We start from the raw sequence: 13,931 nt of genomic DNA, 5'->3' as shown, positions 1-13,931 counted from the left end.
GGGCAGCTTCTCCTACCAACACCGAATGGAAGATATCGGAAGTCGTTGCCATTGGCATCAACCTTAGACTCCTCTTCCAAAAACCTCTCTGGTCTGAACTCCTCTGGCTTCCTCCAGTTCTCTGGGTTGTTTGCGAGCCACCAAGCGTTGACCAAAATCTTGCTCTCGGCAGGAATATCATACCCACCCAGCTTGGCTTCATTGAGGTTCATGTGAGGCACCAAAAGAGGAATTGCCATTCGAAGTCGGAGGGTCTCCTTGACCACAGCCTGAAGGTATGGTAGTTTGAGGGTGTCGGGTTCAGTGACTTGCACACCAGGTCCAAGCACGGTATCAATCTCTTGTCGCAGTTTCCTCTGGACTTGTGGGTGGTTTACCAACTCCGCAATGCCCCATTCAATTGACCACAACGTTGTCTCAATAGCTGTTCATGAAAATTTATTTAGTACTTCAAAGTCGTCGCAGAGTTTCAAGTTTCGGAAAGTAAAAATCTCAAGAGTGTCATCTGATCTTTTTTCAATCATGCTTAGATGTTCTACTCCTTTCATCAAATTTCATTTCAGGCAAAAGGAAATCATATTGTGGGCATAAAGATGAGCAGAAATCTTTATAGATTGTAAAGCACTCCCAGTAAGTTAAGTAGTGATTCCAGTCCATGGTTGCACCATTCAAGGCATGAATCAAAGTAATTGTTGAAGAAGGTAGGTTACACTAACTAATAACAAAGTACATTAAATCAAGGTATTTAGAGAAGTTAAAAATTAAATATATTCTTCAATTAAAAAGTGTACTATAATTTGAAATGAATAAAAAAATAAAACAAGACTATCAGAGTGAGAAACAGACAGAGAAGTATAATTCTACAGCTTCTCTAGTGTTGATGATGCACAACAAACTTGGCCAGACAATTTTAATTGATGAGGGAATCGATGAAAACAGAGGCCGAATCACAGCATCAGAAATGAATATTGCAGTAGATGAGAAATATCTGCAAATGACATCCAGATCTTCCAGAGAAGGCCAAATTTAAGAAACTTTTACTTCTGAGTAAAAGGTGCATGTTAGCCCTTCTACTTCTGAGTAAGAAACCCTTTTTTTTTTCAGAAAAGGTAAATGTTGGCATAAAAATGTGACAGGATTGCTTCATGTACATGATCTTTATTTCAGTTTCATTTGACAATCATATAATCCACTACTACATTCTTTTACAGGCGGAAACACAAAAAAGGTATACCAAACCTTAGTTACTTATCCAGCAATTCGTCAACTCCAGCCGAAAAGGTATAAATAAAAAGTGGTTCATAATTACTTGCACGTTTGGTGGTTGGTGGCTGAGTAGGATGCTTCTATTAGTGCGCTACTGCTAATAAACTAATGGCCATCTAATCTTCTAAGATGAAAGGGCGCTTATCCAAAGAAAACAGTTCATAAAAAGATCCAAAGTGGGGCTGGGTAAAATCGATGAAAAAGTTAATGAAGTGAGAAGTTAACCTACCGGCAACATTGATGTTTTCCACAATGTAAAGGACATTGTCCTCGTTAATCTCTCCCTTCTGCTGTGCTTCAAGAATATGATCAATGGCACATTTTAGGCTGTTGCTATCCATGCTTGTTGTGCTTGCAAGCTTCCTGCAACCCAAAAATACAAAGTAAGAAGCCAAGCTATTAAGACTGTGACTATTCATTTGATTCCAGTTTGTGCTGCAAAACAAGCAAGGCTGAAAGAAAAAAAATGGAAAACTAATAATCATACTTCATTTCTGTTTGTTGAAAAAAAATAATACAAATCATTTCCAAGTCCTAGGAAAACATTCCCACAAGCTATCCATACTTCATATTACAGCAAGAAGTACCAATTTTGTTTTTTCTAGTTAAATAAACAAGCAACGCTTATCTTTTCTTTGTTTGTGAGAGGTTGTCACGGTCAAACGCATAAACGAAATATCGCTAGAAAGTTTGAACACGAATCAGCCGACCCGACGTCAAAAGGACAACAAATGCATAAGACAAAAAGATTCAACTGAGGCCAAAAAAAAAAAAAAAAAAAAAAAAAAAAAAATTTTTTCTTGGATCAAACTAGACATCCCAACTCCTAAGGGCTAAGATGCATTTACAGGTCAGAATCCAGAAACTCCTAAACTTTTCTTTATTAGCACATCTCCAGAAAAGGGTTTTCCCTAAATACTCCATCAATCATAATACATACTCTATCCAAATAATACTCTACAGTAATTATTCCAAATAATAAATATATCCTTAGTTAATCTAGGAGACTTTTAAAAAAAAAAAAGTGCTACTTATGTTAATCGAACTACATTAGATCAATGGAGTTTCAGATAAGTAATGTATGAAGAGAAAAGTTCAGAAACTAAAACTTACTTCCTTTCGTCAACGAAGTGATCCTTGAACAGCTGCAGTCTCCTCTCCTTAACCTCCTTACAGATCTTCAAGTAACCCCTCAAGAAAGGCCTCAAGATGGGAATGAAATCACCGTAATTATATTCGAAGCTCTGAGCCAGCCTACTCCTCTCTCCGTTCAAAGCCTTAAGCTTGTTAAACAGAGGATCATCCTCGCTCTCAAATCGGTAATCAAACATGATTCGGTACATATTATTGTACATCATGAGCTGCAACCTCCTCCTCAAGACAATCCCATTGGTGGAGGATTCAGGGTTCTTCTTAACATCCTCCACGACACGGGCAACCTCTGCCTCCCAACCGTGTCTATACTGCTGAACAACTTTGTTAGTAAAAAAGGGGACAGTCATAATCCTTCTCATCTTCCTCCAATGCTCGCCGTAGACGGTGAAGACCATATCCTGGCCTTTGCCGGTGAATATATCAAACACCACATTTCTGGTGCGGGAGCCGAACTCCACCCCCTGGGTGTGCAAGACATCTTTGGCAAGTTCAGGGGATGATACCACCACAAGATTGCGCTGGCCCATTCTCAGAAGGAAGATTTCTCCAAATTTCTTGGCGTAGTCAGTGAGGTTGCGGTGGTTCAAATCATCACCAACTTGTAACCAGTTTCCGAAAATGGGAACTGGGATTGGGCCTGGAGGCAGCTTGAATTTCTTGCCCCGTAATTTAGAAACAACGATGGCAACTATGATGGCTGCAAACAGTCCCAAAAGGGTCTTCTCTAGCAGGAGAAGATCCATGACGGTTTGTGTTGGAATCAACTGAGAGTGGGAGGTTAGGTTTGGTTTGGTTTGGTTGAGTGGGTTGGGTGATGGAGTGGGATCGGTGCCGGAGTGACTATAATTTATAGCAGGGGGGGCAGTTGTCTAATTGTTTTTTTTTTTTTTTGTGGTTTCTTTTTTCAATAACGACAAGTGTTACAATCGCAACGGATCTTCTGTTCCATATCCTGTGTCATTCTCTGTCCCACTTTGTATTATATTACTATTTCTCCTACATAAATATCATGTTTTAGTTCTTTTTTGTTTCCTTAACATTCAATAACTATTAGTTGAATAAAAAATAAATACAACAGGTTCAAAAAAGTAATATATAATAGAAAATTAAAAAATACAGTAGAAAATTCATTAAAAAAAATCTCATTTTTTATGCATTTTGATCTTTTGAGTTTGTTAAATTTTGTGTATTACTTAGTTAATAGCTATTGAATGTTAAGGAAACAAAAAAGAATTAAAACATGACATTTATATAGGAGAAATAGCAATATAATACAAAGTGAGACAGAGAGTGGCATAGGGTATGGGACAGAAGATCCGTTGCATGTTACAATTAGTTTGCCAAAATAATTACGCAAAGTGTAAGGCCTCAAATGTTCATGCCATAAATGTGGAAACGTGGCAGAATCAGACCGAATTGACGAGGGCTCACAAGCCTTTAGCAAGGAAGGAAAAAGGACCATTGCCGCCAATATAGGCCTTGTTTGTTAAACAAGTTTTTTGTCAAATTTATCTGTTATAATTTTTTTAAAAATTTTAACTACAGTAATCTCAAAAAATATTTCAAAGTTTTTAAACTATATACTTTAAAATATTAAAAAAAACGCACTTCAAAATTTTTTTAAAAAACTTCTGTAATCAGTTACAGTAAAAATTTAAACAAACACTTAAAAAATTTACTTGTCAAACGGGGCCATAAGTCGAGATAAGGACCGACTGCTTCCTTGTAAAGGGTTGTGCATTCGAATCTTGTTGTCGGTGTAAGCATTTTATTGATGAATGAATTCTAAAAACTCCTATAAGTGACTTTAGTTTCAAAGGCATGATTTGACTCATAATGATAATAGGAGTCGAACTCGCTTGAATTTTTTCCTACCAAGTAATGCACTGTCTAATTGTCTACAAAAAGCTTGTTCAACAACAAATAAATGAGCAAGTGATGCTTTTTTTTTTTTTTTTGCAACTTCACCATTTTGTATGAATGACAAGGAAGCACTTAAAATCAAATTTTGAGTTATTGTATCGTTTGACATAATTCTAAGACATAACTTTTATCTAACCAGGTACACATCATTGTGGGAAAAATTATTTCATCATCATATGTAACACGTCCTAAATAAGTACTGCCCTACTATTTGTATAAGGTTTCTGTTGAACCAAAACAGGTTAATCCTACGTCCCTACCACTTTGGACATCCACTCATCAGGAATTGAATACCCGTAACGTTTAACTCACAATCTACCGATAGTTTTCCTGCTATTTTACCGCAGGCATGTACAATCGCATAGCATTTGATAGCATAAAAAGGATGTGTCAGACATATCTTCACGCGGGAATAAATTTCGTTGTTTAAACGTTAGATATAAGTGTACGACTATGTCTAACAAGTTTATCGTACACTCTTCGTAATTTGATATAAACTCACCTAAGTTTGGTGTATTTGAAGTACGATCATGTAATTTTTGTTGTATGTTATAAAATATAATAAAATAATTTATGTGTATACATCAAATTATAGAGCAAAATACAATAATCATATAAATTGGACCTAAAACCAATTGTATCTATCCCAAACCTATACATACATACGCACACGGGCTGCAATCTCCTTGTAATCTCATACAAAAAAAAAAGAGTCACTAAGGACGTGTAATTACGGTGTAAACATGTTTACGAAATAGTAAATTGTCACCACAGAAAGACCAATTCTAATGTTTTGAGTCTTGAAATTCCAGAAGCACAAATGCCATGAATCTCCACGTCAGACGGTAGCATTTGTCTAGATCCAAAAGTCAACTGGCAAGAATATGCCGGCCATAGTCAAAAGCTTTTTCCCGCACAATGGAAGATTCAAAGGTACTGAAAATATTTTCGTCTGCTGTTTGAAGAAAATGGAATACTCGTCATAGCAAGTGAGATAATATGTTTAACCTACCAATTAAATTTATTTGTGTTTCTCTAATTCTAATTAACAAAAAAAAAAAGAACAAGAAAATTTGTGTTCCCGGCTTATCCTTTAACCAGTAGGTTAGAACTTAAAAAAGTACAACTTGATAAGTTGAAATCCTAGTATTGGTATGGTGGAGGGCCATAAATATAATACGTATTGAAACAGAATTTAAAAGCTAATCAAACGTCTCTCCACTTGCATATAAGTGGATACCGGCCTCCACCACAGCAGAGTTGAAAGCTACATACTCTCCTACATCACAAAACTCTCTCTAATTCTGACATATGGCATCAACTGTTGTTTTCGTAATTGTCTACGTTTGTTTCAACCAAACACCATTTCCCATCCGTCGCGGGAAAAGAGGCAGCATTCTTCTTCGCGTTAAATTACAAAACTGTAAAATTTTTATTTAGCTTGCTTTCACGTACAAAAAAAAGGTCGTGCAGGGTTTCAATGCCGTGCAAGCGTAGAGCAGGACAGGACTCGTGTTTTCAGCAGCTAGAAAATAATTTCAGAAGGTGACAAGAATGGATTTGGGGCAGGGACGGTCATCAGTATGACCGTCCCTGCACGGTTCATGGTCCAGATTGGACCTCAAAAAAATGTGCGGCTCAGATAACAAGTGATAACTCGATTTCCGCGCCAAGTGTGGAGCCCACCACTATCTGTTGTGAAAATACAACCTGTGGAAAAAAAGTTACACGGTGAACAAAAGAAGTTACGCGCTATTGATGAAGAAGAAATTTGTCAGGACCGTCCCTGCCCCGAGTCCGACATGAATAACTATGCATGTGTGGAAGCATCCGAATGATGAAAAGTTGAAGGGGGCCCTGCGGCTATGCTATTTCAAAAGCGGAACTCGACCGATCGCAAGGAACTCAAAAACCAAATTTGCTAGAGCTGTTCTTTGCTTTAATCAGTCGTCTTTGTTAACATATACAACTGCACTTGAACACTGTGACAGAGAGATGTAAGGTCCAAGAGAAAGTGGGGTTTTTTTTGTTTTTTGAAAGTGGAAGTTATCGGAATTGACTCGAAAAAAAAAAATCATGCCTTAAAGATTTGTATAGCGTGTATTATTAAAGTTCTGTAGATGTCAAAAGAGTTTAAAAAATTTTATTGGTTTATTTTTGCAGTCGTTCACATGTGCGGTTGGACTCGATCCGTTCATTACATCACCCAGAAAATACGTTCTACCTAATTTTAGCGGTTTAGAGGAAATTTTTATAACACGAATTGAAGTAGTCTAATGGGTACGGTTATAACACAACTTTTCATGAGAGAGTTCAAATTTACATTTAAAATCACTAATGAATATGAACAAAATTTAAATCTTTTCATTTTCAACATATTGTGAAACATTTATCTTACACTCGGATCAAATATATCTTCCAATATATATATATACAAAATGACACAATTGGTTGAGAAGGAGAAGAGGGACTAGATCCCTGTCCATGAAAAGAAAAGAAAAGAAAATGCTCATGGTATTGAAGAAAAAGCAGAAACGTAGAATATGTTGCATGGAGAATTGACATAAAAGAAAAGAAAACTGTTAAATTTTAATGCCATATCAAATTTAGTGTTAATTACCAAAATCTCCCTTACAATACAATGATTGGTCCTTTGCCCGAAGTTGACCTTGGAGGGTAATATAGGAAACTCAGACGTGGTATTGGGGTAGGTGTTGGGCTTGGTTTTATCCCATCAAACGTATCGAATTTGGGTTTTATCCCACTAATCATTTATTTTATTGGATTTGGGTTTTATCCCAAATAACGATCGATGGGATAAAATCCAAACCCAACAGTAATATTGAGAAGTTCTGATGCGACATGAAGATAGTGAAATCAATTATCCTTTTCAATTCAAAAGAGGATTGAACTGGCCATTATTTGTAAAAATTAATATTTATTTGTATCACTAATATATTTTTAAATTATTTTTTATTTTTTGAACTATCTTTTTATTTAAAATATATCATATTATAAAAAATATTATAGTGATTATTGTAAAAATATATATACAAGTAATATCCTTTTTTAACACACCCGGTCGTCATGACTTAACATTTTATTTTTCTCCTTTTGGTTTCAAAAACTGTACCTTTTTTTCCTGCAAAAATTGTACTTATTTCTCAGTTAAATTGCAAACTATCTGATTGTCTGCCCAAGTTCTTGTCAATCTATTTGTTCAGTTTTCGTTGAAAATTGGTTAAGACCTTTTGAAAACTCTTTCCCATTTATTCATAAATTAATTAACGACGGCCCTCCCGCCTGAGCAATTAATTAACGACAGAAGAAGGGTAAAAAAAAAAAATGAGGCAGCAAAGGAGACAGAGAAAGTCAAACCCCCCAGCCGCCACAAGAAATGAATGATAGCGACACAGTTGAATTTGGATTTTGGACATAGCTACTCTTATTCTAAATATTTTTTTTGTTTCGAGAATTGTCTTGTACTAGTGCTCTTTATTATATTGCCTATATTTATTTATTTATTAAGTGCATAACTCAATTCTGTTCATTCAAAATCTCGTTATGAGTGCAATATCATTCTCACATTCATTTTTTTTTAATAAAATATCATAATTTCACATGCAGCTTTTTAAACTAGTAAATTTTCACTTTTTAATCTTGCAAGTTTCTATTCACAATAAGCAATAGTCATTGTAGAATTTTCACGAGCTCATACAGAATTCCTCCACATTTTCCTTCCTGGAAATAGAAATAGAAGAAGACAAATAACAGTAGCAGCAGCATTAGGTCATTATACAGAAGCTCGCCACTTTGGATTGCATTTTTCGTGATTTTTCATGGAAAAATTACTGTAGCGATTTGATGTATGTGAAGGAAAAAGGTAATAAGGAAATGTGATCACGGAAAACGACGTAATTTTTCTACGGTAACCGGCAATCCAAACAAGGTTTCTCCGCATTTTTCTTTCTTCCTTCTGGTCAAATACATATGGTTCACGAGTGTTGATGCAGAACTTTGGAAATTACATTCAAGTGTAGAATGCTCGATCATTAGCTGGCGTAACATGTTTCACACGCCTATTTTCGTACTATAACTTAGTCTGGCTCCCTATCGTATTCAGATCAGAACATTTTAGATACCTTCTTTGATCATCTAATTAGTATATCATAGCAGATACAATTTCAAAACCGGACGCTCTGGTTCCTATACTTTCACTATTAATGAAAATCACAGATTCAGATCGTTAAAGAAAAATAAAAGTGTCTCTATTGAAGCAGGTAATAACTACAATCAGCAGAACTCACAGTACCGTATTTCGCCAAAACAAGTACAAGTGTTTGCCCTGTCAATGTTTTGCCTCCGGTAAACGACCGCATCCACACGGTAGATTATTGGAGTGTTTGTTTTCCAAGTGCAACAAATATTTCATTTTCATACAATCAGAGCATCACCAGATGCATAAAGTATGTTAATTGTCAATCACCTTTTTACCCTTTGTTTGGAACATTTTTCCCCAAGAAATTTATACTTTTCCTTGAACACATTTCTCAATAAATTTGTTACCTTACATATATCAAATCGTTAACATTAAATAGGATCATTCTACTTGAAAATACTTTTATGTCACAAATGCTAGGGTAAGAGTTTTTCTAAATGTGTCTAGTGGGGACTTATTGATACACCTAAATCAGATTTAATCTACCATATGAATGCACATACTAACAATTATTATCCTCCATTACAATTATATGTTTTCCCATTGAGCTTCACTTTTTCAAGGTATTTATTCGAAAATTTTATCTTAGTTAGAATTCGATGAACACTCGTTAAACAAACTCATAAAGTAATTGCATTGTTTATTTTTCCCGTTGTACTTATAAAAAGAACAAAAATAGTTGTTCAATCCAATCTTGTTAATATGGCATTCTTTTGTGATCCAATGGAAAAAAAAAAACTAGTAGTTATCCTTCTTTCAAGTAGTAGTATGTCAAGTTATTACGTTACGTGATAATGAAACGTAGTCTAGTTGTTAAGATATTTCACCTGTAATTGATAGGTTAGGTTATAGATTCGAGTATCAATAAATAAGTGGGAAATTACTGTTGATACTTATGAAAAGAAGAAAAAATGTTATTTGCGTGATTTGTCTCGATGAATATATCTATACCTGGCAATGGGGTGGGTTGGGCGAGTTTTGGATGGGTTAATATTGGGTTTTCACTTAAATGGGTTATACTCAATCCGCCCAACTTTAGATTGGGTTGATTTTGGGTTGGGTCATATTGGGTTATCTCAAACTCATGACCCAAATATGACCCAATAAATTAATTAATACATTTTAATACATAAACTTTTTCACATACATTTTAACACATAAAAAAGATTTTTTTCACACATATAAACACATTTTCACATACATAAATATATTTTCACACACTCACTTCTTAAGTTCCTTGGAAACACATCATAAATAGAATAATATTTTATATTGCTTGTATTGTGAATTTTAGATAATAAATTATACATTTAAATAGATTAGCTAAAAAAATTATTTATTTTGTACTTTTTTAATACTACTAATTGATTGAAACTTATTTTTGTCACAGCTTATTAACACTTTTACTATTTATATCTGTTTTATTGTAAATTGTAATATTCTATGTATATAAATTATTGAATGCTATATTATATTATATTTGAAAATGTAAGTAAGAGACATACAATTTGTTGTATAATAATTTTGAAATTATAGAAAATAAGTTTGTACTTTAGTCCTTATATTCTCAAAAATTTTATGATTCATGACTCTAGAAATTTTGCAAACTGTTGTGAAAGGTCCATGCATCAGAACTACATTCTGGGGATAATATGCAAATTGCTTTCTTCCATTAAATGACTGGAGACATTACTACATTTTGGTTCTTGGACTCGCTAATTAAGAAAGAAAATTAATTGTCTTGCTGATTGTAAGCTTCTCATGAAGTTGAAGATTGGAGGTATTTGCTTCAGACGAAATGAAATCATTGGACTAGCCATGCCCAAGTTGCCATAATTAATCAAAACAAAATAGAATGTGCAAGTCAACTATATTGATTCGAAGTTAATATCGTGATCTATATACATATAACTAGAGTTGTCAAAATGGGTGATTTGGACGGGTTTGGGTTGGGTAATGGGTATAAGTAAGTCAACCCATTTATACCCATTTAATTAGATAGGTATAAATGGGTAAGTCAAAAAATAAATTGGATAATCCAATTACCGATTTATAACCCATTTATTTTAACTTTTTGTAAATTTATTTAAATTCATTTTTGCAAATTAAGTTATCAATTTATACCATCATTTGCACCCATCATTAATTTTAAATATTTACTTATAATGCTCAATAAGCCTAATTATCAAATTTTTTTCCATCCGTACTCTATGTCGCAAAATTATATACTATTTCATAATTAAACAATAAGAATATAAAAATTTGAACTGAATATTATAAAAGTTAACATAAAAATTTAATTCAAAAATTTTAAACCCCTGGCATTTTTTCGTGTGTAAATTTAAAATTTTATTTTGAAAAAGTAAGAAAATAAGCTAAAACTTGTCATAAATTGGTAATGTTGAAAAATCAGCAAGTTAATAAACTAAAAGAAAATAAAATAATAAAATAAAACCAACAAATAATAATAATAATGAAACAAAAGTAGTTAACATCATGACAAAATGAAATTTTTTTTAAAAAAATGGGTGGGGGAAGAGAGGAGACTTGGGGGAAGACAATTTTAAATGGGTTAATTGGGTTTGATGGGTTACCCAATAATACCCATTTAATAAATGGATTAAATGGACATTATTGGGTAACTCATTTATACCCATATGCAAAAATTTAAGATACTCATACTCATCTATTTATGAGCGGGTATGGATAAATTTAGTTAAATGAATTTGTTTGACAGCTATACATATAATATATATTAAAAGGTATTTTTTTATTGATTTGATACAGTTAGATAATTCATCACCTAATTAATTAGAATCATCTAGGATCATACTTGATGCTATGGTCATTTTAATCTTTTAGAATTACCACAGCTCTAATATAAAACAGAAAATATTATATGCTTGTAAAAAGTACTGGTATTGGTCCCCAAAAAATTATTAAGGAAAATCCCAAACTTTTTAAGAAATAAATGAGAGGAGAATTCATGAACTATTCTGACATTTTTACCACAAAAAAAAAGAAAAAAAAAGAGGAGGAAAACAACATACTCTTAAAAGGCATAATAAATTATTATAGAAGTTGAGCAAGTTTAACTACTTTTATAAAAGTAAAATAAACATGAGTTTTTATTTCAAATTTCTTTTTTATTTTAACTAAAAATTAAAAAAAATGATTGAAAATATATATATATATGAGAATTTTGAATACAAATTAATTAATGAATTATTAACACATGTCCAAATGTAAATAGTTGGGTATATGTGTATTAAATCTTGTATTTATTATTTTGAATTACTTTTAAACAAGTTGGGTATTGGGTATCCAAATAAAAAATCTAACCCGCCCAATGAATAAATTGGGTTGTTCTTACCCAATCCAATAAAACCCATAACCCAATTGATCCAACCATCCTTTAAAATTAATGGGCGGATTGGGCGGGTTGTTGGGTTTTGGGCTTTTTTGCCAGCTCTAAATATATCTTTATAATAATGAATCTTACTTAACAAAAACCTTTATTTCATTGTTCGTTCACAAATTGTAAATTAGGGCCTTGGCGTTTTAAGCTTACGTTCAAGCATCAGCTATGAAAGGTTCCGCCGGTGAAAAGATATATTAATAAATAAATAACAAGGGAACGCCGAGGAGAAGAAGTCAGAGGTTACCAATTTAGATTTATAGGAATAAAGAAACGGAAAATTAATACCGACTTTCTCAGGTGCACCTACTACAGCAGATGGGCATAGAACGTGATTTGTGGCTAACCCTTCCTTCCTTGGCTTGAGCCTCCCTCGCCACTACTATTGCGTTTATTCGTTTTGAATGACCAATTATGTGACGTCACCCATTGCCAGCCATAGGACTTCATGATCAGGAGTTTCTTCTGTCCCCACACCTTAGGATATAGAAACAAATTCAATAGATATAGACACTAACAGTTTAATATAATAACTTTTCCAAAAAAAAAAAGCAGTTTAATATAATAAATTTGTGTTTTTTATATGAGTAGAATAAAATTTGATTTTTTTTTTTGGCAAATCTTGATAACCAAACACACTCAATTGAGTCGTTAATTTTAAAAGTGCGTAAATTCAAGCACTTTGGGCAACCCATTAGGATTGCTATTTTTTGAAATACTCATACAAAAATGTATTATAGTAATTTGATATATGTAAGATGAAAAATGATTGATTGAAAATATGTTCATAAAAAACGTAAAATTTCTTTTAGAAAAAAAAAAGGCAATTCAAACATTTTTTTTCTAGGCAAGATGGGCAGTTAGTCAGTGACAATCTAGGCAGTTCAAACACTTGATTTGTGTCCAAGACTACTGTTGATAAAAATACGTGGTTAATCACGTCTACCTTTCTTATGCTTTAGCCAAATTGCAAGAAGACCTTTCGAAGTTTGAAAAATAACAGTCACCCTCCTTTAACTTCAAATAGGTATCTTACTATATAACTAACACATAAGTAGGGGTTTGGTATTAGTAACAAAAAGTGTTAACATTTTTACCTTTTCAAAAAATACATTTTCAATATTTACTATTATCTATCCACATCTTATTTGGAAAATGTTTCACTCCTATATAACCATTACCATATAACTATCACTACACTCCCCTATTAATTGATTAACTAATCCACTAATAAACACTGCATCACTTCCCAAAAGTCTTTTTAACTAATTTTTGATTCTATATATATATATTTTATTATTTGTTTTTTCTAAAACATGTACACATAATGTGTGCCCCACCCAGCAATAATAAATAACCCCTTCTTGTTAGTTTATTAACGCTTGTTTATCCTAATCAAACCAAAACATACGTAAAAGTAAAAAATTATCCCTTCATGTCTTACAGAGAAAGGAAGGAAAAAATAAAATTTGATATAGAAAAAGAAAAAGTATAGCCAAGAAAAACCAATGCCTTTACTTCTCTATTCATCGTCGTTCTTGTTCCAGAAACCACCACTAACTCCGCCAGTGCATTCCCAATTTGCTTAATATAAGAAAAAACAAACCCCAAATCTTATTCTCTTGCCACCAACAACCTCCATTAAGCCTAGGTCTTGAGCCCCATGAGCATCTACACTTCCTACACAGATCTGAAATGGGCATCAACAAAAGAGCCAATTCCAATAAATTGGGGAAAAAAGATTATAAAATGCTCATTTGAGTGGTTAAAGGTGATAGAGATGCATCAATTAGTGTTATGATTGATCTCAAAACTTAAATTGCAGATGAAATGACATAACAAATAGGTGAGGACTCTAGAGTTCAAGGGTGCAAAAATGGTTACCAAAGTAGAGGGAAGAGGTGAGCATGAGTGGATGAGTTTTTGGGCATGAAAAACAAATATGGATGG

The 13,931-nt window shown here is 33.3% G+C and overlaps 1 protein-coding gene across 1 annotated transcript in view; it reads right to left on the bottom strand.

Moving 5' to 3' along the window:
* The window catches only part of LOC113774256 (trans-cinnamate 4-monooxygenase-like), a 4,381-nt gene extending 1,202 nt beyond the window's left edge, over nt 1-3,179 (bottom strand). Inside the window, exons 1-3 of the mRNA XM_027318813.1 lie at nt 2,380-3,179; nt 1,496-1,629; nt 5-424 (exon numbers count right to left, since the gene is read on the bottom strand). Coding sequence (XP_027174614.1) covers nt 5-424; nt 1,496-1,629; nt 2,380-3,164 — 1,339 coding nt within the window. The 5' untranslated portion in view covers nt 3,165-3,179. The remainder of the gene's footprint in view (nt 1-4; nt 425-1,495; nt 1,630-2,379) is intronic.
* Between the last annotated feature and the right edge of the window lie 10,752 nt (nt 3,180-13,931).

The sequence above is a fragment of the Coffea eugenioides genome, chromosome 1 (assembly GCF_003713205.1).
Source record: "Coffea eugenioides isolate CCC68of chromosome 1, Ceug_1.0, whole genome shotgun sequence".
NCBI lineage: Eukaryota > Viridiplantae > Streptophyta > Magnoliopsida > Gentianales > Rubiaceae > Coffea > Coffea eugenioides.
This window is presented reverse-complemented; position numbering and strand designations above follow the sequence as displayed.